Source organism: Vanellus vanellus (assembly GCF_965231255.1).
Source record: "Vanellus vanellus genome assembly, chromosome: 1".
Classification (NCBI taxonomy): Eukaryota; Metazoa; Chordata; class Aves; order Charadriiformes; family Charadriidae; genus Vanellus; species Vanellus vanellus.
The window spans coordinates 154,866,014-154,891,146 of record NC_138905.1 but is presented as its reverse complement, the minus strand read 5'-3'; the positions used below and the strand labels follow the sequence as shown (position 1 = coordinate 154,891,146).

General features: G+C 44.4%; 1 protein-coding gene across 1 annotated transcript; it reads left to right on the top strand.

Annotated features, from left to right (window-relative positions):
- Positions 1-569: 569 nt before the first annotated feature.
- Positions 570-24,775, top strand: LOC309680414 (coagulation factor X-like; the record flags this gene model as incomplete). The annotated part of the gene is made up of 16 exons (XM_082494009.1): positions 570-639; positions 2,868-3,028; positions 3,600-3,624; positions 3,718-3,831; positions 4,684-4,824; positions 6,998-7,104; positions 7,618-7,738; positions 7,951-8,479; positions 11,505-11,599; positions 13,978-14,138; positions 15,782-15,806; positions 18,516-18,629; positions 19,703-19,843; positions 20,636-20,886; positions 21,666-21,783; positions 23,424-24,775. 16 exons carry the CDS (start codon positions 570-572, stop codon positions 23,969-23,971), a joined length of 2,721 nt encoding a protein of 906 aa, XP_082350135.1. The 3' UTR covers positions 23,972-24,775.
- Between the last annotated feature and the right edge of the window lie 358 nt (positions 24,776-25,133).

The following is a 25,133-nucleotide window of genomic DNA, read 5'->3' as shown; positions in this document are numbered from 1 at the left end:
GACAGAGAAAAAGAGTGTAGGGTGTTTCTTCCTAGTTAATCAGTGCCTCCAAGCAAATTCAGCCAGAAGGGCAGAGTTTCAGCCGGTGACAGAGAAAAGGGAAATGACAGTTGTCAGCGGTTTGACCATACCCCAAAGCCCTGAAAGGCCATATCTTGACTGCCGATTGAAGATAAATATCATGGCACTGCTCTCCGCACACAGTGCTATGCGGCCAAGTTGGTGCCATCATACAGACGCAGGGTCCTGGCATTTATGTTTCCCATGAAAAAGGGGTGTTAGATGGAAGCTGACGGCCTGGGGTAGCAGCCTGTGTAATCAGCACAGCCTTTGCACAGGTCAGGAGAGCGCGCTTCAAAGCCAAGCTCCCCGCTTGGGCGAAAAGGGCACATTGCAGGATTTGCATGTGCCCTTCCGCTCAGCTCGCCGGGCTGTCGTGGATCTTTTTCTGTTTCCATGACTCGCCGGCCCCTCCTCTGGCTCGGAGCATTTGAAGCGGAGCTCTTTGGCCAAACAGTCCTTGCTGAAATGTCAATACACCACCGGGACACAGGCTCGCGGGGTTCATCATGGTTTCCAGGCAGCGCGTGGCTTTGTTCCTCTGCTTTCCACTACTGATTCCTCTTTCTCTGGATGCAGGTATGTCGTAGGATGTGGCTATAATGATGTTTACTGGCAGCGGACCTCCCTCCTGGTACTCAGATGTAATTTGCTTTGCAATTTTTGAGCACTGTGGCATGCTTGTCCTGCCTCCGTTTGTGCCTGTGAGGGATTCTAAGGCTCTTGTTTGCTTTCAGTGATGGCATCCACACGCTTATTTTACCAACTAAGGAAAAGCACCTCTAGACTGCTAAATTAATCTATTATCGCACTGCACAGAGAGCAGGCAAACAGGCAAACCATCAACTGTCTGCCCACTACGTGAAAAAGGGGAACTCGGCTTTATTGTTATTTCATATTGAAGCGTGGTATTTTTCAAAGCAAAGAATCAATAGTCTGTCATTCAGCTGATGAGAAATTAAAGAGGTGAGGATCCACCCTGTTTCAGCAGCAGTAGAAGGCAGTGAGATGGTAGCTCTTCGGTTGGCTCCATTACATGTCTGAAAATCAGCTCCCAAATTAATAAAGCAGCCCCACCCAGTGCTTTCATATTCCCAGTTAGGCATTGACTGGGTCTCCTGCATTGCAGTGAACAAAGCTGGAAAAATACATAGCAAAGTCAAGTGTTCCAATGTAGATAAGTGGAGAACGCCGAAATAAAAGCGGGAAGATGTCCCCAGCCAGGCACCCAGGCACGCTCCTCTGTCAGTCTGTGCCCGTGCACAGATACATGTGTCATGAATCTGCAGTCTAAGGTTATTTAAAAGCCTTTAAAGAAAGCCATATTAAAATGCATACAGCCTGACTTTGAAATCATGGCAGGAAAAACACGGCTGAAATTCCTACAGTGGGCAAATGTTTATGAAGCACCATGGGATAAATTCAATGGACACCACACAATATTTTATTCCTTCAAGTAACTTTGAAATATAGGGAAAATTACCTATTTTGCATGTAATGCAGCAAATGCTCTAATTAGACACAAATGTTTACAGACACCTCACCAGACTGGAATAAACCCTCTCGGGATTTATGGTTGTGTGAATGTCGGTGAGGACACACACGAGTCTTATCCTTCAGCACCCACCTCAGGGCCTTTCCAGCAAGTCGGACGTAACTCCTGCTCTCTCAGGGGTCAAGTAGTGGAGAGCGTCCAGGGGAAAGGCAGGTGATATACATCAGCCTTAATTTCCAAATGCACCCACAATCCCAGGTGAAATAGTTAAAAGCACTGCAATGTAAGTTGTTGTCATGAAGCTCCAGAATCCCCTACTAACACGGAGGAGAAAAAAAAAGTGAAATTAATTATTTCAAGACTTGTTCTTTGTAGTACGTGGAGCAAAAGTACACGGCAGCACTGGGACCTCTTGTTCGTTATCCTGAACTATACTGGGGGCATAGTCGTGTGATATGCTTGTATCCCGAAGCTGAGGACCAGGTCAGCGCGGTGACAATGCCATCAGCACTTTCAGTGCACACTTCTGTCAGCTGGAAGTTGGTGTAGTGGTATGATGTGAGCGCTGCTCGTCTCTGCTATTGAACCTGCGTACCCAATGTCTTTCCAAAGCAGGGCAGAGATGCACAGGGAGAAGACCCCCGTGGCTGTGGTCGATGGTGCTGGCAGGAGCTAGGAGCCATCCACCAGTTCCACTAGGAAACATAAACAGCATTGCCCAGCCTTGCTATGTACCTTTACAATGCCTTTTTTACAGAAGAAAACTAAAGATAAATATATTAAAGCAGTGTTTTTTTAAATTGTGGTCTGCTAGTGACGGGGTAAGTCTCTTCTGCAGGGTCAAAGAGTGAAGGGGTGTGAGATAACATGTGACTGTAGGTGAAGGGGTGACTGTGGTCCACCTGTCACCAAGTGAATTATAGTAACAAGTACAGGAATATCAGGTGTTACCATGTACCTCAGTGCTAAGGCAACACATGCTTTTCAGCTGCTAGAATTGAGAGAAACTGTGCTGTCCATGTTGAGACCTACTATGTGACATGCGATGGTACCTTAGGAGTCGCTGACGTACAACACTGGTGTAACACGTCATCTTCTCTTAAGCTCTGGGGTCTGTAATCACGTGCTGCCACTTTATCGGGGAGGCAGGCCAGAGAAAGGAGGCTCTCTCACATTTGCCTGTTTCTTTTCTAAAGCATCTCAGAAAGAGCCTGGGAAGGAGAAAAGCTTTCAGGGGAAATCGTCCCCCCTGTCCTCACTCTGTCTGGAGAGCGCAGCTGTACGACAAACAGCACATGCCACTGTTTTTCAGTCTTTCTAAAGCAGGAGGAGGCAAGCAGCGTTTTCCGAAGGCAAAGACGAGCCAACAGCTTCTTTGAAGAGATAAAACTGGGGTCACTAGAGCGAGAATGCATGGAAGAAAAGTGCTCCTTTGAAGAAGCAAGAGAGATTTACCATGATGATGAAAGGACAGTAAGTACCATGGGGCCGGGGGAGCACTCACTGCCAGATGGACTCCCCCTACTCAGGGGGTGTGCTGTGACACTTTAAACCATGAGAGCAAAAAAAAAGTACTTTGTGTCCTTCTGTTTGCATCTTTCTCTTACATTTATAGGGGGATAGGCAGCAGCAGTGAGTTGCAGAGGGCATACTGCATGGGCTGCCCCAGGCAGTACCTATCTGGGGGATGGCGGGAAAATGGATGCTCTCTATGTCATCTTCTCAGACCCCCATTCATTCCTGGCCTGACAGTAACTTAAATTATTATATTGTGCAACATCTCTTTCAGTCAATCCCACCTCAGCTATATGAAGGTTATTGATGCATAACCCAGTTGTGTGTGTTACACAGTGCCCTTCTCTATTGATACATAAAAATAATGTAGAATGTAGGAAATAATCTAGACTATTTTATGGATATCAACTGTCATAAGTTATAAAGGCAAAAAGTGCATCACTGTGGCTGTCTGTAACCCACCCTGTGCTACAAGGGCTTAACCTGAGTTAATTTTTCTTTAATTAAATCTCGCATCTTTTTCTTCCAGAAAGAGTTCTGGCACATCTATTCCGGTACGATTATTCAGGATGTTCTAGCAGCTGTGAAAATGCTCCCGCTGCTGCAGCGCTTCACGTGAGCTGGACTGACACTGAATGTTTTTACAGACCCTAACCAGTGTGACTCCAACCCCTGTCAGAATGGCGGGAGTTGTGACGACCAGTTTCAGGATTACGTTTGCCGCTGTCCCGTCAACTATGAGGGCAAAAGCTGTGAAAAAGGTCAGCTCTGGCATGGCTTAACAAAATAAAAATGCCATTATTAATTCAAATGCAGGGCATTGAGGTAAACACTAGCAATCGTTATCATTCTGCATCATTCTAGCTGTGACAGCTACTGTTCACACTGCCTGCGGTGTTGCGTGATGGATCTAACCAGCTGGCAGTCAGGCAAGGCAGCAAGATAATTATTACCCTATGATGACTTTGGAAAACAAAAATAGAATTGCCTTTTGTGCACCATCTGAGAGAAAAGGAGGAATTTTTTTTCCTACCCAAGTGCTTGTTACTTTGACTTAGAAGCTCAGTGTGGTATGTGAATAAGAACAACGCTGCATATGCATAGTAAAAAGCCCGAGGGGACAGATCCAGCAGTTAATGAAGTCCTTCCATTGATTTCAGTGGGCATTGCATACTGGGTGTTACGCTTATACCCTCAGAACACGCTGAGCCCAAACGAGGACTAGGCACTCATTAAGTCTACTGGACAGTCTCAGCGGTCATCCTTCTGCCAAATGGCAAAATACAAAATAGTTATAATTTTTCAGTCATATATCGCGATGGTTACTACACAGTTGCAACACCTCCAGACAGCTCAGATACTGTATAAGTGCAGACTGATTTAATTTTAGGTGTATGTTTCTTAGGCATAGACTTTTCTTCCCCAATCCCTGGAAATCCAGGTCTACCTTGCTTTCGCCAAATGGAAGGTGTTTTTCATGCAGTCACTGTAGACAAATCACAGAAATCTGCTTTGCTGCCTTTCTTCCCTGTCAACATTTCAAGCTACAATTGATCCATGTTAAGCACCAAAATCCACATTCGGAAACCTAAATACTCTTTCTCTGGCTTTAGCGATGGCTGACAAACTGAAGTGCATTTATGACAATGGTGGCTGTGAACAGTACTGTACTGACGAGCAGTCTGAAAAACGAGTGTGCTTCTGTGCAGACGACTACACTTTAGCAAGTGATGGCGTGTCCTGCGTTCCCCAAGGTAAGATACTACAACCCTGATGCTAAGTCCAAGCCAGCTCTGGAAGAAAAGTTTTCAACAGGTACACATCAGGAGGTGCGAGGTATCACCCTGAGCCACCAGCTCCTCACCTCTTCTTCAAGGGCAGAGTCCAGAGGAGTAGCTTTGGGCTAGCGGAAGTTAGACACCCCAGAAAAGCCATCAGGGAAGTGTGCACAGCGAGCAGGGAGCCTTTTGGACCTCTCCTTCCTGGCCCCAGCAGTAAAATATGTTGGGAAAATATTTTTGGGGCAGCACTGTTTTACTGTTGGATCTCCAATCTGAATTTGTGACTATGGATTTTATTATCATTTTTATTTCAGCACAGGAGGCAAGAGAGGAAGAAGCCTATTAAAACCAGATAAAATCAGTTATTCTTTTTTTTTTCTCCCTTTTTTTTTTTTTTATTTGGTATGACCAATACACTTTTGGTATTCCTCTAGACACTACGGCTAGATATTTCTCTTACTCATCTAACAAGGTAAATTTCAACTGCGACTAGGATAGCACAAGTTAATTATTTTTCCAATACATAAGCTGGCACCTTACTCTATCGCAGATGCTTACTTCAATTACTTGTTAGAGGGGAAAAAGAGACCCCTGGGGATATGAAAATAATGGACAGAGCTGCAGGGAGCATGCAAAGTAATTCTGAGGGGCAATGCCCCCCTACACGCACCTCAACGGAGCACTCATGCAGAGAACTGATAATGACAACCTCGCTCTCAACAACTGCAATTTCATTAGAAAACAATGTCTAGTAATGTGCTTATCCCTTATTAGCAGATTCTGCAATATCACACGATGGGAAAGCTGCTTTTGTTAAAAGCTGACAACAACGAATTAGATATTTCCCACAGGCTTTTCAGCGTGTCTTTCCCTGCGTGGAAGATGTATTTGTTGCTGCTTGCTTCTTGAGGACCAAAATACCTGTAGCACTGACTGTGCGTTGCAAGGAGACAAAACCGTGTAACTGCCAGACTGCCAGTCCCTTCACTGTCCTTCTGTCATCTCTCACAATGTCCCTTCCGAACACCCACACTTGGGTTGCCCTGCATACAGCGTTAGAGGGTATGGGTTTGTGGTATGTCTCTGCTGACGTTCCACCAGCTGCCACCAAAGACAGAGTCCTGTTTCTCCATACCTCGCCTGTTCCTCTAATAGCTTAACGCTGTCTTTGCAACAGGTGAAGTAATTGGCACATTCAGGCTCTTACAGATCCGTGGGGATGTCAGATTCAGCTCAGCATAGACTACAGGGCCCTGGCTCCCAAAGTGATAGCGGGTGAGCACTCGTCCTCACAGTGTCATCGCAGAGTGATGGCTGGATGTGAGGGATGGTGTGTTCGGTTACAGCACAGCCACACGGCACACAAAAACCCCCAACGTTAGACCTTCTTCTTCTTGAAAGGAAAACTCTGTTGGGTGAAGGATTTACTGAAAACAGCGAGGCTTCCTCTGCAATGCAGCTCAGTCGCAGGTTTAGTCCTCAAGATTTGATTCTCTTATTGCCAATCTTCACTTGCTCAGGCTGAAAACGGACCTTAGACTGAGATGTGCAGTCCAGAAGAATCAAGGATGCTCTGGACCCAAGCAAACTAGGCACAGTCTGCTGGGAGGCATAGCAGAAGACATAGTGTCTACTCTTTGGAGATCTTTGGGTCCATCCACACAAGGGATGATAGCAAGCTGCACGTCGCATGCTTAAGCCTGTGTCTCACCATGCCATGGATGCTGTTCACTTAGTACAACTGAGTTAAAGTCAGCAAGGTCACTGAAAACATGTAGACGACAAAGCTTGACAGAGTCACTTCTGCTCTCCAGCCTGCAGCCTACCTCATTGTATTGACATATAACTTAAGCAGGTATATTGTTTGCAAACTCGTGTGGTAAGTCAATATATGTCGATGATACTGTATGGTCCTGCACTCCATTTGTAAAAGTGTTTCTGGCTGTTTCCAAACAAAAAGACTACCTACCTACTGAGCTGCTTTAAATTACTTTTGAGAACCCATGGTCCCAGACTAGAAACCAGTTTTTCAGCTAACATAACTTCACTGAAGGCCTTGCACATTTTGCTGTGAATTCAGCACAATAAAATGACACTTGCTAGCCTTTGGTTTGTTTTGTTTTTTTTTTTTCTTTTTTTTTTTCAGTGAAATACCCATGTGGAAAAATACCAGTGCTGGAAAAAAAAAATGCCACTGCACGAGGGAGAATAGTAGGTGGTTTAATCTGTCCTCCAGGTGAATGTCCATGGCAAGTGAGTCTTCTGAAATCTTTCATTGCCTTTTTTTTTTTTCCTTATGAAACCACTATCTTAAATTCATTGTTTTAAATCTACTACATTAAAAATCCATTAAAAGTGCAGATCTGGGTACCCGAATTCCCTCTTCATCCATAGCCAGCAGATCCACCTGTTTCAATCATGCATCTTAGCCATGTTCTGGAGTGGCTGCTTTCATAGGAGTCAAGTAATACAGCCTTCTCTGGCTCCTGACCCCTTAGTCCTTAAACCTTACTGCCAGCAAGAATTTTAGCTGGAGCTTGGAAGGATATGCTCTTGGCCATAATAGGCAGCGTCCATACTACAAAATGGAGAAAATGTCAATGGAAAGACTCCCCCCTCCTAAATTCCCCAGACAATCAGCACCGTAGTCTCAAACACAGTTGCATACAGTGAGATACAGAAGCAATATAAAACCTGACTACAACTACTGAGATTCAGGTCAAGTGCATATTTGATGTAAGACATAAATTTGTTTTGCGTTGGCAGGCCCTTATAATACAGAATCAGAAAGAAAAGTGTGGCGGTACACTGCTTTCCCCAGAGTGGGTGGTCACTGCAGCTCACTGTTTGGAGTATACTCATCCTAAACAGCTTCGGGTGAGACTGGGTATGTATCTTCCCCTCCTCTTGTTATCAAGCTGTGGTTGTGGTGGCAACTTCTCATCCTGACAAATCAGAGTGGAAGACAAAAAGTGCAGGCTTTGGTAGAATAAGGTAATTGTCCTTAAGAAGCATCAGAATAGAAACCCCATTATCTCCACAAACTTCTGAGGAATCAAGGAGCTGCCTGACATGACCTGTGATTAATAACTTTTCCAGGTGAACACTCGACAAATTACGATGAGAAAACCGAGCAAGAAAGTGGAGTTTCCAGAATAATTGTTCATGAAGGATACATAAATGGACAAGTCAATAATGATATTGCCCTTCTGAGCCTGGAAACACCTGTGAATCTCACTGATTACGTGGTGCCGATATGTTTGCCTGAAAAACGGTTTGCAGTGTATGAACTGTCCTCCATCAAGTTCTCCACAGTGAGTGGATGGGGACGCCTACTAGATGGAGGTGCCACCTCTTCTGTTCTGATGAGAGTTGATTTGCCACGCGTAAAGACACAAGAATGTGAAAAGGAGACCGATTTAAATCTTACAGAGAATATGTTCTGTGCAGGAGATCTAACTGGCGTTAAAGACTCCTGTAAAGGAGACAGTGGTGGACCTCATGCTACAAAGTACAAGAACACTTGGTTTCTGACTGGGATAGTCAGCTGGGGAAAGGGCTGCGCTGTTAAAGGCAGCTATGGGGTTTACACAAGGGTATCCAAATACATTGACTGGTTGAAGAAACACATGGATTAATGATGTTGAACCAGAGCATTTCCAGATTGTATTGTTGCCCCTCAATCTCTCTGTGCCATTTTCCTATTGAAGCATTCCTTCATTATCTTAGATATGTGATGCATGTGATACCCACACCACTATCAATAATTTGAAATGAGCCTAATGCCTACTTGAATATATAAAATAACTTCCCTATCGGTATTATTTGTAAACTTGTGTGTCTTGTCAAAAGGGCACAGAACAGCTATAACAAATCAGACTCAGAGTCCCTCTCATTCTGCATCCATTTTCTGCTAAGGGACAGAGCTAGATGCTGAGAAAAAGACTGTCAGCAACACATCAAGCATACCAGCTACCCTTTCAACTTCTGGTAATCAGTGATGTACAGACCTCCTGAACCAGAAGTTGCATTGCGTTGAATAGTCATGAATGAACCTGTTGTCCAAAAACGTGTGCAATCTCTTCGGAACACATTTATGCTTCTGGCGTTCACAACTTCCTATGCTGATGGGTCCTGTAATGTAACGATGCAATAGCAGGAGAAATAGAAAAAGTGCTTCTTTTAGCTCATGTTAAAGTAGCTTTCTCCAACAGTTGCAGTGCCAACAGGTAGATTGGAGGGGGAGAGTTTCCAGGACAAGAAAGCTGGGAAAAAGTTAACTCCACATTTACAGATCTGCTATGAAAATTTGATTTTAGTCTTCTTGCACAAAGCATTATTGCAGTAAGGCTATTAAATTTAATATTTAACCCATAAGCGGTGAAGAACACCACTGATTGCATCTTATCTTTGCCTTGGTATTATGCTTGTTGATATAGAAGAGGGCAAATGAAAGGAATGTTTGTTTAATTTGCTGTCTAGTATAATCTAAATTGTACTCTCTGTCCTGAGATCTAAAGCCAGAATAGGAGAATTGTATGACCATCTGCAAAACACTGGCCAAAGACCATTCTCTAAAGCCTTAATGCATAAATGGTAGAGCCTGAAGAAGTCTGAAAATACCACTAAAAAACGTACCTCCTAATCTAAGCATGAAAACAGTGAAAAGGTGAGGGACATCATAGATACAACTGATTAGAAAACAGTTTAAGTATGTTATGCAAAACTTACACTTTGGATTCATTCAAATCATACTGAATATCAGCTCAATCACCAAAGCTTATCAGCAAGCAGGACACTTATAATTGAGCATACTCTATTATTAGGGGTAAACATTGACATTATATGGTACCTATACCACGCAATACTGAACATCCTACAGCCTGCTTTACTGACATAGGAGAATGGTATACTCTTCATTTAAATAGTGAACTGAACTGTGAAAAGCAGCAAATTCCGGAGACCTGAGAAACAAGAGGTCTTACAGTATACATACCACAAAGGTTCTCGTTAGTCCTAAAAGGAAAGCATATATATGTCAGCAGAATACATTCCCAGAGAGGAAGGCAACTAGGAGCAGAAACCAACAAAGAAAATCTCATTTTCACCAAGACGAGGCACTCAGCATTGCAAAACTCCAGACCCCTCAAGCTTGAATAGTTTTGGGTTTTGCACCCTGGACTGCATCAAAAGAAGCGTGACCAGCAGGTCGAGGGAAGTGATTCTGCCCCTCTGCTCTGATGAGACCCCACCTGGAGTACTGCATCCAGCTCTGGGGCCCCCAACATAAGAAGGACATGGACCTGTTGGAGGGGGTCCAGAGGAGGGCCACAAAGATGATCAGAGGGCTGGAGCACCTGTCCTGTGAGGACAGGCTGAGAGAGTTGGGGTTGTGCAGCCTGGAGAAGACTCTGTGGAGGCCTTATAGCAGCTTTCCAGTATCTGAAGGGCGCCTACAAGGAAGCTGGAGAGGGACTTTTTACAAGGGCCTGTAGTGATTGGACGAGGGGGAGTGGCTTCAAACTGGAAGAGGGGAGATTTAGAATAGATATTTGGAAGAAATTTTTCACTATGAGGGTAGTGAGGCACTGGAACAGGTTGCCCAGAGAAGTTGTGGATGCCCCATCCCTGGAGGCGTTCAGGGCCAGCTTGGATGGGGCTTTGAGCAACCTATTCTAGTGGGAGGTGTCCCTGCCCATGGCAGGGGGGTTGGAACTGTATGATCTTTAAGGTCCCTTCCAACCCAAACCATTCTATGACTTTATGATTTTCCATGCTCCATAGGATGATTTCTTCCCTGTAACATTGCAGTGTAAACACTGACATTTATGAACAAATCATCATCTTGGAGAAAAAGGGTAAAATGCTGAAAGAAAACAACTGATACTAATGGCTGCACAGAGTGACTTTTTTTTTTTTTTTTTTAAATGGCTTTTAGGTACATTTTCAATACAACAGCCTGTTTAAACAAGCCAAGAAGATGAAGGCAACCCGACGGCGGGCTCTGGAAACACCCAAGACGTGGCCTCCACAGACACCTCAGCAGGCACAACTGAGGGAACCCCCCCCAAAAAGGTGGCTGCCAGCTGCCAGCAGGCCAAGGCCACCAGGCTCCCCTGGGCATTGAAAGGGCAGAGCCCGCGGGTTATGGTGTTGGGACGTGGGAGAGGCAGGTGGGAGCTGCCCAGGGCAGGTTTTGGGCTTGGCAGCCTGGCTTCGCCCCAGCTCGGCCCCACATCTGCCCACACTGGGCCGAGCCTCGATTATTAAAGTGAGAGATCATTTCCCTTCCCCAGCAAATAAAAGGTACAATTTAAAAAAAAAAATAAAAATAAAGCCGGCTTCCTTGAGTTTACAAAAAAAAAAAAAAAAAAAGGAAAGAAGAACGAAGAAGAGCCTTATCATCAGGATCAGGCTGTCCCGTCCTCCCCTCACCCCCGCCCCCCCCGGGGGCTGAGACATCCCGCGGCGGCTTTTCCCCCTTCCCCGGCGCTTCCGCTATTTCTGGGCAGGGTGAAGCAACGCCGCTTCAGTCTCTCCCCGCCCGGGGGGGGTGAAGGCTTCGGCTCCCGTCCCGTCCCGTCCCGTCCCGTCCCGTCCCGTCCCGTCGCGTCCCGCCGGGCGGCGGCGCGGCCCGGCCGGGCCGGTAGCAGGGTGGTGTGGGGGCTCCGCGCCACCATGTCCGGCCGCCTGCTGCTCCTCCTGCTCTGCGCGGCGCTGGCGGGCGAGTTGCGGGCTGAAGGAGGCGGTAAGGCGGCACCTTTTTTATTTTGGAGGGGTGTCCCCCTCCTCACAGACTTTTTGGGGGGGCGGGCTGCCGGGGTAACGCGTGAAGCGGTGGCGGGTCGGCGCTGCGGGCCGGGGACTCGCGGTGCCTGAGGGGGGACACAGCCCTCCGGGGAGCCGCCGCCGTTAGGCAGCGGCGGGGGACGGGAGCGGGCAACCCGAAGCTCGCCTTCCCCGGGGGCTCGCCTTCCCCGGGGGCTCGGTTTCCAAAACGGCCGAGGGATTGCCTGCACCTGTGCCGCCCCCTCACCCCCGCCGAAAGGCGGGTGAGCTCTGCCTCGGGGGCCGGGAGCTGCCAGGGGGTACCTGGGGGTGTCTCACTATGGGCCCCCACTGCTTTTCCCAGGCTCCTGCCCCCTTCCCTTTTCCCTGACCCCCCCCTTGTAAAATGGGTCTGCTTGGCCCTCCCTGCCGCTCATGCCATGGGGACAACTGCCCCAGCGGCCTGAGGTGCTCGCAAGGTCCCTGAGGGGAAGGAAGCCTGGCTGAGGCTGGGTTGGGTGGACTTGGCCATGGAGGGGCCATGGCAAGGGAAATGCGACCCGCTGTTTGTGCCGCTCCGGTCAACACCAAAGTCCAGAGCAGCATCAGCAAGTGGCTTTCCAAAAGTCATTAACTCTTCCTTCATTGAGTCAGCCCGCTTAGGCTTTAAATTGAGGTCCTCCGCATGTTTCTGGAATGTCTTCCTTCAGTTGACCCAACGCCTATTGCTCCTTGATGTCTCTGAAGAAGGAAGCATGACAGAAAGCTTGGGAAAGAGAATGACCAGCCTCAGAAGACTAATGGGCTCGTTCAAGTTTACAAAAACATCCTCTTAAGCGGATGATGTGGAGGCAAAGGAATATAGAGGCGATAACCCCACCGGCTGCGTCCTGTCGCTTTCCTGTCACTGCAGAGAGGGATTTAAGGGCAAATAAGATAGCGGGTGAATGAACTAACAGTTGCTGAGCTACAAGTTACAAGCACTTTCTTTAAGCCTTCCTTGCAAGGAGCCTTTTCACAATAAGTGGGGTTTCAAAGTACTCGGGCGCTCCATGGGATTGATTAATATAAATAGCACTGGCAGAATTTGGCACCCTGTTGCTGATCCACCCATTTCAGTGAAAGCAGAGTAAGTCCCCTCTGTGTTTGCTTAGAGGATATTAAGAGTTATGATTGCTAATCAGCTAGTTTATTTATTGCTCAACTGAGCTCCATGAAGAATGCACAGGAAGGTGTGTTCAAGCTGCCCACTGAGCACGAGCCATTGGCCTTGAAGTCCCATCTGCAGCACTGTCTTCCACACTCCAGTCTGTGATTGGAAAGTATATTTTCCCTTTCAATTCCAGGTGTTCAGAACATAATTAAATGATAGCTTCCAGACTCTGCAAACTTTCCTAGAGTGTATGCTTTTTACAGGGTACTTGGCAATTTATTTACTCCAGTGTTGTTTCTGTTTTTCCTATCTAGTAATGTGTGCCCAAGTCACTGGAGAGTAACACTACTGTTCATGCAGCCAAGTGCCTGAGCTGAGTTTAATTCCTCTGATCCTTCAGTTTAAATCAGCAGCTACCTGCATCTTGAACTTGAAGGCAGAAGCTCTCAAGCCTCTGTGACACCAAGCTTTTAAAAAATAAAACAACCCAGCAAACTTGCCTCAGGCTGTACTTTCCTGCTAAAGCTGACATTCATTTGCTTCTACTCTCAGTTAAATCTTAGAACACAGCTGCCTTAGGTCTACTTGCACACATATCAGTAAGGCAGTAACATTACTATAGGCAATTGGGAAGTGTTGTTAAGAGGGAAGGAAAACCCCAGGGCAGTGCAGCGGTATTTGTGGTGGTGAAAGATAGTAGAACTCATACATGGTCTGGACCACAAAACAGCTTTTCCCATCTGTCAGTAGATAAGTTACTGCATCTTGAGTTAATGTGGCATTTAGTTTCTGCACCACAAGCCCCTGGTGTAGGTGGTGTTACCTGGTTGTCAGGTTTAAAACCAAATCAAGGAATGCAGTCTCCCTGGCTTTCAGGAAGAGTCATTCTGATTAAGGCTGTAGTCTTCAGCAGGAGCAACAGAAATATAAACCCTCAGCAGCAACCTGCATGTTCTTATTTTCAAGACTAAAAACAGTAGGAGAGAGTTTTGGGTGCCTATGGTTTGTCCTGGAGTCACTGATTCTCAGAGAGAGGCTGTTCTGAGAGATTCTGAGATATATCAGTCTGCGTGAGTACTGACCTTACAGGTAGAGTGGCGAGAGGGTCTCTGTTGGTTTTCCTTCCACTTCACTTATTTCTAATGACTCTCTACCACCACCACCAAATGTTACCTGCCATCTGTGTAACTTTCTCAATTGTCTAGTATTCATCAAGAAAGAAAACGCTGACAAGTTCTTGGAAAGAACAAAACGTGCTAACTCTTTTTTGGAGGAACTGAAGAAAGGGAATATTGAAAGAGAATGCAATGAGGAGCGCTGCTCAAAAGAAGAAGCAAGAGAAGCCTTTGAAGACCAGGAGAAAACTGTAAGGATGAACTAATATGAGACATAGATCTATATATTTCATGTTTACAAAATAGTATTAAGGTCTTTTGAACTGGCCATCAGAACTTGCAAGTTGCTCTCAGTCATTTAACACAAAGAATAAACAGTCGTTTTGACTGGATGGAATTGCTAAGGCATAAACATACAATAACAGTCTTTATTTAGCTCTTGCAAGGCGAGCCCGTGTTAAAGCCTCCTTTCTTTTACCTGTTCTGATCTCTTTAATTGCTGTTGCGAGGTATTTGACCTTTAAATGATTTGATACTACCCATGTTAGAAATATGTTTACCCTATCTGGGTGGCATAGCTGAGTGTCATGACTGTCTTCAAGAATTCTTAGGTGAAGAGTCCACGGGAAGGTTGAGAAGGCAAATGCTGACATGGAACTTCATGTGAGAATTTCGCCAAACTTCTGTCAAGCAGCTTTGCTGTGCTTATCATTTTGTGGCTCTCTTCACTATCTGAATTGACAGAATGTGTACTGTGGACAGTTCTTATATGCCTTAATGTTAAATTGCCCACATGGAATGAAATGTATGTGTAACTCTTCTGTCACCTTCCCTACCCTGATGGCTGCTTAAGTTTAGACAGAAATACTGCCTGTTCCCAAGCTCAAGGGAGAGTTAAAGAGATGGGGCAACTGGGGTGAGTAGAAAAGGTGATGTTTGAAAACTTGAAGTGACTTGGTGTTGGAGGGGAATTGGGAACATCGGCTGTAGTTACATGGCTGTTAAGAACAGCCCTGAAATGGGAGTTAAGGCCAGATTCATTTCACTTTAGCTTTACTTGATGGCCAGAACGAGGGTGACAGAGCACTGGAACAGGCTTCCCAGAGAGGTTGTGGAATCTCCTTCTCGGGAAGGAGAAGGACCATTCAAAACCCACCTGGACATGATTCTGTGCAACGTGCTGTAGGTGAACCTGATGATCTCTAGAGGTCCCTTCCAACCCCTACCATTCTGTGGTTCTGATTCTTGGAGTGACCCTGAGATGACCTGGGTGAGGAGTCATGGGTGCATTGCCAGGGTACTTCAGAGCATAAATGTTGGTTGATCTATAGCAGAACCAGCACAGCCTGTTCTGCCTGTTGATCAGATGTAATTGAAAAGGACTGTCTTGGACAGACAGCATACCTGGAGTCCTCAGTGCAGAGGGAAAGAAGCACACAAATCAGACAAAATATTTTAAAATCTCAGGATTTCTGAGGTCCTGATTGATGAGGGCATGGAGGGGGATGGAGACTGAGAATTTGGCATTACAGGAATGTAAGTAAATTCAGTCAAAACTGATGGAAGGATACAGTTATGCAAGAAATCAAATGCCTAATGGTGAGTGAGTCACATTAGGAAATCTCTAAGGAGTTTTAGATATTTCTGATAAACGCATGAGACTTGTTTCTGTAGAGCTGGGCACTATAGGTGGATCATATGGTTTTAATTTATTAAATCGTAATAGCAGGCTGCAAGGCACTGTATGGGCCTGTAACTTAAATATGTGTTTTAACAATTGTTAGCTGCAAGTATCATCTGTATGAAAGCTCTAATATTCTTCTGAGGAATTCAGTAATTCTCATCTGACTTTTTTTGTCTCCTTTTATTCCCCTTTTCCCACACTTACCTGTAGGAGGAATTCTGGAACGTCTATGTAGGTAAGAAACACTCTGTGTTTGTTTAGAGAATTAAGCTTCCTTATTGCAAGGTTAAAAAGGATGCACCTCTTAAGTAACCACTTCCTGCTCCCTTGCTTCCTCTCTTTCCACCGTAGGACACCCTCACTTTGTATTTTCTTTAAAGAAGGAGTCTGATTTACTGCCTTGCTGTTGCTTGAACCCAGTCACTTCATTTGAAGGCAAGGTTCAGCTGCCTCCAATTGTTGGGATGATCTTTGTCCTCTCAAAAAAAAAAATAGTGGCCCTTTGCACACAAAGGACAGTGAGAAGCAGAAACTGGGTGTGTGACTCTGACGGTGAGTTGTCCTCCAGAGTGGCAGCCCCTGATGGAGGAATTTAAGATGCAGAGAGTCATGGATGAGGATGGCACTTAATTAAATGCCATGGCCAACACAAAGTTATTAAACTGTATTGCACAGTCGCTTGCCAGTTTGGTGTCACCTTCCATGCCACAGTGTTGTTGATTTCTGTATTTTGTGGGATGTGTTTTCTACAGACCTGTTTGACATTCAAGGAAGTCGTGCCAGTAGATTAGCAGATACTACCCATCAGCCTTTTCTGGTTTTTTTTTTTGTTGTTTGTTTTTTCTAAAGGTCTGAGATGTATTTATTAGGGTTCTAATGTTCGTAATCACTATGGAGGGGCAGATTTTTAATACATTAGTGTTTGGTAATGTGTTCTTCGGAAAGTATGTGTCCAGCTTGCATGTTAGGAGGAGTACCTCAAAAATGTTAACCAAAGACAGCTCAGCTTTGTCTTTTAGAGTCTGCAGAAAATTGAAGACAGTTGCCATGAAGAAGATGCAGACTTTCACAATCCTCTAAGCGGGGGATGAACTCTGCAACCTACAGGCTGAAATTTCAAGCAAAGCCTGCGTCAGTGTTGCAGTGAACAGGAGTGGAAAATTTCAGACCATTTCCTCATGAGAATACAAGTAGCAGAACTTCAATGCCAGTGCTCTTACAGAAATACCAATTTCATACATTTTAAACCGCAGTCCGTGAATGCTTTATTGCTGTTCAGAAGTACTGAAAACCACAGCTACCCTCAGCCAAGTTACTAGAACAATTCATTCTTGCTTCCTTTTTTAGTAGGGGATTCTGCAATGCTTTTGTGCAATATTGATATAAAACTCATTTCCACAGTGCCAACTACAGTGTAGGGAAAAACTGAACAAGTACAATTTCTAACAGTAGGATGCTGCTTAGCTAGCGCCACTACAGAATGGAGTGCTCTGGCACTGCAGAGGAAGCAAAAACCAGGAGCTGTGCTGCAGGCCTCAAGTCCATCTTTTGGTAAATGGTGGTCCCTCCTTCCCTCGGTTGAGGATGGACATCGGTCTTCACTGCCTCTGTGGTGGACCACAGAGATGCAGCATCTGGAGCGCTTTTGGTTTTGGCCAGTGAAGGTACAGAAGCTGTGGGGGCAGTGGGGGCAGTACACAAAGCCCAGCAAACGTTCCTTGTGATAAATAAAGCTGCAGCAGATGAGGTCACACACCAGAGCCGCCTTGCAGGTGGCAAGCTGGATCCTTAGGATGAGTGGCTTCTTGGATCTTGCCTCCTCTGTTGGCATTGGCATTCTTCCAGCTACTCCAAACAGGGGCAAAACAGGTGGTAAAACACAGAAGTTTGAAGAGCATGTATCTAAAGCAACAAATTATTAAGCAAGTGCCACCTCTCTGGATATTCCGCTTTTCTTATCAAACAGCACAGAAGAGCCCAGCAAGGTCATGTGACGGGGAAATGATTTGTTACAACAGGTCACTAGATGCAAGAGACCATGGCAGCAAGCATCAGTGCAGGGGTGAGATACCTTTGTGGGTGCAGGAGAAAGGGCTGCTACGTGGAACATGTCTCCAAACGCAGTGCAGCCTCACTGTCCTACGTGTAACTGGGTTTGTGAGATAGATGTGGCTGGAGTCAGGTCAGCCAGTTGTGCCCAGGTTGCGGAAAGGAAGAAAGGCTGCAGAACTACCTTTCGAACGTGGGAGATCCCAGCGTAGGTGTGAGGAGCGTGAGGTAACAGCTAGTTTTTTGAAGCTTAAGCTCATACCTCAATCGATACAATGGGACAATTTTCGTACTGTTAACAGCACAAAACAGGAATTTGGCCTGCACATGCAGATTTAGCAGGGCTTTTAAAGCATTTTATTTGGTTGGGGTTTTTTTTTAATCTTCTGATTAATATGCTGGTGTCTGTTTCTTTAAATGAATTGCACTGCAGGCAAAAGACATGCACAAGGGATGAGATGACCTTTAAGGGAATAAAAGTTGAGTTGTCATTGTGTGAATACTGTAGGGAAATGCAAGAGGCCAAAAGGTTAATATCTTCAGGCAGCAGTTGCAATGTGGAAATATCCTGTCTGCTTTTACAGCCTTCACTGTAAATGATGTATATACTCCGATCATGAAGTATTACTTTATCTTCCTACAAGAAAAGGCTTGCATATGTGCTGTCATACAGTAGCCACCAAAAACAGATTGCAAAACTGAGGATATATATATGAATCATTGCTGATATGGAATGAGTGCATTTATACTCCTTGTTCCGTCTGGAATGTGGCAACTCAAAGGACGTGCATTTTAAAAGGAAAGATGAAAGATTGCTTTTTAAACTAAAACCCTTCAAAGTTCACTGAAAAATGCTTGCACTCTTATAATAATGTTTGTTTGTTTGTTTTTGTAGATGGGAACCAGTGCAGCTCAAATCCTTGTCACTATGGTGGACAATGTAAAGATGGAATTGGTTCCTACACTTGCTCATGCTTGGATGGTTATCAAGGAAAGAACTGTGAATTTGGTAGGTTTCTTCTTTAGTGAGCTGTGGCAGTGAATTTCCCAGGGAGCTGAAACATAGAGGGTTAATGCTTTCTTAATGGGCATTATTTGCCTCTTGGAAAAATACATAGAATAGGATGGCAGTCAACAACAAGTTGGAAAACAGTGCCAGAAACACAAAGGCCTGGTGGCTCTAGAGCTGGGTAGAATCATATAATGGTTTGGGTTGGAAGAGACCTTTAAAGGTCATCTAGTCCTACCACCCTGCAATGAGCTGGGACATCTTTGACTAGATCAGGTTGCGCAGAGCCCCATCCAACCATGAATGCTCCGGAGTTACATTCACTCCGAAGAAAGCCCTCTTAATTATGATAGTGCCTCTTTACATAAGCTTAAATTCCCAAAATGTGATGATAAGACTAAGAAGCATAGGATTCTTTTAACTGACATCAAAGAGCCTTTACTCCAAGTACAGAAGTAGAGCCTCCCTTCTCAGCTCGCAGCATATTTCAGTAGACAATGCAGATTTCAGTAGACAATGCAGACTTTTTCAGCCTTGCAGGGAATCATTTTTTGCATGTAAATCCTTCCCGATTCTCACCTCTGTGACATACAGCTACTACTCTGATGATGTCATTCAAGCATGTATCGGTAGCCCAGAAGTAAGAGTGGAGAGCCCAGAGTTAAGAGAGTGTGGAACTGAAGTTCAGACACAGGACTGAGGGGAGTGATGAGGAGCTGAGTCTTTTAAGGCAGGAGGGAGGAACTGTGGGAGAATTTACCAATATCTGGACTTCTTTGTTAGTGTTTTGTCCATTCTTCCCCTGTCATTTTGTCTCTGCTTTTTTAAGCTCACCGTGACATGGCCACTGGGCCCACTTGGACTTGGCAAGCATGTTTCATGCAGTGGATGTGACTGCTTTGTAAGGCATAAGCTAATGTTAGCTGCTCATGTTACTAAGATGCACTTCCAGTGTTTTACAGGTGGAGATCCAGATCCTGTTGAAAGAGTGCAGTTTAATGTGGTGAACTTCAGGATCTTCTGTGAAGTCAGTGTTTATTTACATTTTTTCTCCAAACTTATCTCTTTTGTAGTCATACCAAAGTACTGCAAAATAAACAATGGTGACTGTGAGCAGTTCTGCAGTGTCAAAAAAAGCGTACAGAAGGATGTTTTGTGTTCCTGTGCAAAAGGGTATGTTCTAGCAGAGGACGGCAAACGCTGTGTTTCAACAGGTACGAAGCCACGAAAGAAAGTAATAGCAATGGTGGAGAGACCTGTTTCCCTGTTAAAGAATGTCTTTTGAACTATCATTGTTCTAGATGACATAGATTTAACACTGAGGCCAGCTGATTTATATTTCAAAAGCCTTCCATGTGTGAGGTGATGTGATGGACTTATCAAAATCTAGCTGAATTGGAACCCTTTGCAAGCTGCCTCACACAGAATTACATGAGTAAACTCTGCTGTTGACAGGAAAGAAGTGACTGCAGTTGTGTCTCATTTGCTTAAACCTACACTCCATATAAAACAGCAGCTGCCAAAAACTTTTCTACTTTAGATTTCAGTTAACCTTGGGGGAGAAATAAGTCACCCATATCCTCATGAGGTCGGGTTTTGTATCCTTTGTAACTCATAATAAATTGCTGTCATGGGCCATATTATTCCTAAAATAAAACACTTCACTCAGTTTCCTAATTAAGATGGTTTTAGTAAGAGCAAGTACATTAATATAGTAATGTAAACAATTGAAGATGATGTTTTAAATTTTAAGTACTTTGAAAGCACTGTCCAGAGACTGAACCTAGGGATGAGTTTTAGGACCCTCTGGTCTTCCTTCTTTGTTGCATCTGCCAAGGTTTTGCTAGTGTTTTGAAAACAGGATAGCTACATTAACTGATTTACTGTAAGATGGTGTTGTCAAAGAGTTTCATCTTGTGCTGGTGTTTCTGTCTCTAATTTTAACTTAATTTTAACTTAATTTTAACTTAATTTTATCTCTAATTTTAACATTCTTGTCTTTACAGTAAAGTATCCTTGTGGAAAAGTTCTTGTGAAAAGAAAAAAAAGGTCGGTTATTTTACCCGCTGATAATAGCAATTTAACTAGTGATCAAGATGGCCCTCCCACAAATGGAACAAGTTTGGAGGAGGACATTGTTACTACCATAGAAAGTCCAACCGTCCGTCCTGGCAATGAAACAAGTGGCAAGACTCCATATGTTGATACCAGGATAGTAGGTGGTGATGAGTGTCGTCTTGGCGAATGTCCATGGCAGGTAAATCTGGTGTTTGTGTTCTGCGTGTAAGCAGAACGTGTTTCTGAGGGAAAATGTGCAATTGTCCATTTAACCTGGTTGCCTTCTGAACGTTACCCATGTAGTACTCTGGAGGTACCTAGGCACTTAGATGTGCTGTTCTGCAAAGTGCAGCCTTAAAATGTCAAAATGAAAGGCTTTGTGCAATTTTAGATAGTGCTGCTTAACCTGTCACCAGACAGGGCTTTTGAGTCATGCTGGCCTACCAGTGTCATTTTTGCAGATTATAGTCCAGTTGTCTGTCCATATAGGTAGGACACCCGAGAGCATGTCAGATAAAGCATGCATTTGCTTCACAGATAAGATATCATGTCTAAGTTTTTCTCTTGAGTTTGGACTAGCCAAAATGAGTTTCTGTATTCAGGACATTAAGGGAGGAGTCAAACGGGAACAGAACTTCTTTGGGGTGGTAAGTCCAAGGGGTGAGGTGATTTGGGGGTTGCGCTCTTCCTGCTCAGTCAGGCAGTGTTGTGTTCCTAAAAGACATTACTAAGCACTGTGAGTGAGGTGACATGGAAGTCAAACATCTACATCACGTAAAGACAATTGAGACTGTATAGCAGTATGTGCCAATCTGTAGCATACACATATGTGTATGCAATATTAGGAGACACCCGCAGAGTAGTACATGTTACAGTAATAGGCACATATGTAATGTGTTGAGAAATCAATTACCTGTTTATAGCTCATTGAAGTTAAACAGCTGTTCTTGATTCTGCACTTATTTTTTTCTTTTGCAGGCTGTTCTGTTAAATGAGGCAGGGGAAGAGTTTTGTGGTGGAACTATTTTGAATGAAAACTTTATACTTACTGCAGCTCATTGCATGAACCAGTCTAAAGAAATCAAAGTTGTTGTTGGTAAGTGGTTATTTATTTTACTGTGATGTTTAAGCATGTGTTGCAGACTAATCCTCTGTGCTCTAAATCTTGTGTGAGATGTACTCATATTACTTTATTTGTTATGGTTTGTTACTTTTTTGGGTTTGCTTTGCTTTTTATAATTTCTTGTTATTGTCGGAATCCTGCTTTGTAATAGCAGGGGCAGCTGATGTGGAAGGTGATAGTGGTGCATCCCTTTCTTCTTTGCCAGCTAGTTGGAAGTGATTAAGAGCAAATGTTCGAGAAGTGTTGGCTAGCATTGTGTTCATCAGAGTAGTGCTCCTCCAGAAAGCTTATCGTTCCTGGCACATCCGAAGCCTGCAGATTTGTTTCTGCAGGAACACTCAGGAAAGCTACAACACATTGACTAGAGGAAGAAGAAATGAGCTCAAATTATGACTGCTTCACTTCTGAGGCATGACGCTAGATCAACACAACTTTATATTTGCACTGTTTTAGTCTTGGTGCAGACTGGTGACCTGGACAGGCTGGAGAGCTGGGCAGAGAAGAACCTAATGAGGTTCAACAAAAGCAAGTGCAAGGTCCTGCACCTGGGGAGGAAGAATGCTAGGCACCAGTACAGGTTAGGGGCTTACCTGCTGGGAGATAGCTTGGAGGAGAAGGATCTGGGGGTTGTGGTAGACAGTAAATTATCCATGGCCCAGCAATGTGCCCTTGTCGCCAAAAAGGCCAATGGAATCCTGGGCTGCATAGGGAAGAGTGTGGCCAGTAGGTCGAGGGAGGTCATTCTCCCCCTCTACTCGGCACTGGTGAGGCCACAACTGGAATACTGTGTCCAGTTTTGGGCTCCCCAGTTCAAGAGGGACAGGGAACTGCTGGAGCGAGTCCAGCGAAGGGCAACTAAGATGATTAAGGGCTTGGAGCACCTCCCTTATGAGGAAAGGCTGAGAGAGCTGGGACTCTTTAGCCTGGAGAAGAGAAGGCTGAGGGGAGACCTGATTATGGCATACAAGTATCTAAAGGGTGGGTTGAAGAAGGATGGAGCCAGGCTCTTTTCATTGGTTCCAAGTGACAGGACGAGGGGCAATGGGCACAAGTTAGAACACAGGAAGTTCCGTTCAAATACACGGAAACAGTTCTTTACGGTTCGGGTGACAGAGCACTGGAACAGGCTGCCCAGGGAGGTTGTGGAGTCCCCTTCCCTGGAGATTTTCAAGACCCGCCTGGATGCAGTCCTGAGAAATGTGCTCTAGGCAATCCTGCTTTAGCAGGAGAGTTGGACTAGATGATCTCTAGAGGTCCCTTCCAACTCTGATAATTCTGTGATTCTGTGATTCTGTGGTTTCTCTTCCCTGATACAAGCCAGCCTCGAGCTCCTGTAAGAGCTTTCACCCAAAGTTGCATTAGTTTAGCTCAATCGGTTTATGCCTTTATGTAAACTGGTTGTACAAAAAATCTCCGTAGACAAGAGCTCGGAACTGAAACTGATCCAGATGCTGCTAACAAATGTTGCAATACGTTTTTACAGTTTACCAGTATGGTATAAAGGCTTAGGCAAAGTGTTAGGAATGGGTATACTACTCTCCTCCTCTATCAAGGTTCTTCTTAATTTCTTATACTATCTCCATATTAATGACCCTTTTAATAATCTTTTACAGGTGAAGTGGACAGAGAAAAGAAAGAACAGTCTGAAACGATGCATGAAGTGGACAAAATACTTGTTCACACTAGATACGTTGCTGAGACTTACGATAATGACATAGCCTTAATAAAGCTGAAGGAACCTATAGTGTTTTCTGAGTACGTTGTCGCAGCATGCCTCCCCGAAGCAGACTTTGCTAACGAAGTTCTGATGAACCAAAAATCTGGGATGGTTAGTGGCTTTGGGCGTGAATTTGAAGGTGGACGACTATCCAAAAAACTGAAAGTGCTTGAAGTCCCCTACGTTGATAGGAATACTTGCAAGCAATCCACTAACTTTGCAGTAACGGAAAACATGTTCTGTGCTGGTTATGAAACAGAGCAAAAAGATGCTTGTCAAGGAGACAGTGGAGGTCCCCATGTAACCAGATATAGGGATACTTATTTTGTTACTGGAATTGTTAGCTGGGGAGAAGGATGTGCAAGGAAAGGCAAATATGGTATCTATACCAAACTGTCCAGGTTCTTACGCTGGGTAAGAACAGCCATGAGACAAAATTTATAGTGCCGTGGCTCTTGATCCTTCTGTTAGCTAACAAGGTGCAGTTTCTGTAATGGAAACTTTCCTCTTTTTTTTTAGCCACATCTGCTAAACTTGTTTTAAGAGTTGATCCCTTAAAGTTACGGTGCTGCTTCTTTTTGTTCTAGTCCTGGCTTTAAGCATGTATATGCGGACTGCTGGTGAATTTGTACAATGAGGGGCTTTCCCCAAACAAAATGGCTGCTCAGTGGCATCTTTTGTTTGCTTGTTTGGTTATTTTTTTTTGCCATTTTGATTCCTGTCTGTTTGCCCAACTGCTTCCACCAGAGGCTCCTGGACATAATATGAGCCTCCACTAATCATGATGAAAGCAGGAAGGACAGGACTTCAGTTAATCCTCATATTGCATCAGCTGGCGCAGTAGGGAGTGTGTTATTACTCGAGCTGTTCAGCTTCTACCTGCAGATGTATTTAGATGAAGGGAGCAGGAAAGCTTGCATGGTAAAAGCTGAGACACAAGTAAGTATTCAACTTGTGATGCTAAATAACTACATGTTCCACAAAATTGCCTGCTTAGGTCACAGCAGCTAATTAAAATGGGGGTTTGCTTTATATGGTTTGTACTTCACTTTAATTTGAATGCTTCTGTTCTGTTCATCAGAAAAAAGAATATATGCATGTTTACTGTTTTCTGTATCATGTTCTGGATTGTGTATGGCTGAGGACTGGAAAGCTCCTTGCATGTGTACTTGTTCAGATGTTTCTTCTTTAAGGTGCAATATTGATGTACACCAGCATTTGAAATAAAATATTCTTTCTTTTTTGTTCTATTTTTTTTATTTATTCCCTCCAGTCAGCTTACAAATATATGAAGACAAAACCTTATTTGAGAGTGAAAAAAGAGTGAATGTCCCTAAACAAATACGTGTAACAAATTTCGTCTACCTTGTGTCAAGGCTGATGAGGAGGTAGAGAATGGAGAGGGGTAATTAAAATTGACTTTCACTGGCCTAGATGTTGATAAATGGCAAGTTAGATGTCAAGATACCAATTTTCTTAGAAAGAGGCAAACTTAGCCAATGATTTCCCACACATAGTCTGTTCAGGTGCTATGATCTGATCTGTGCTGTAAGGTTTCCAGGCAGAAGGTCCACACTCTGTTGGGGTTTTGTATGTGGAGTAGTGT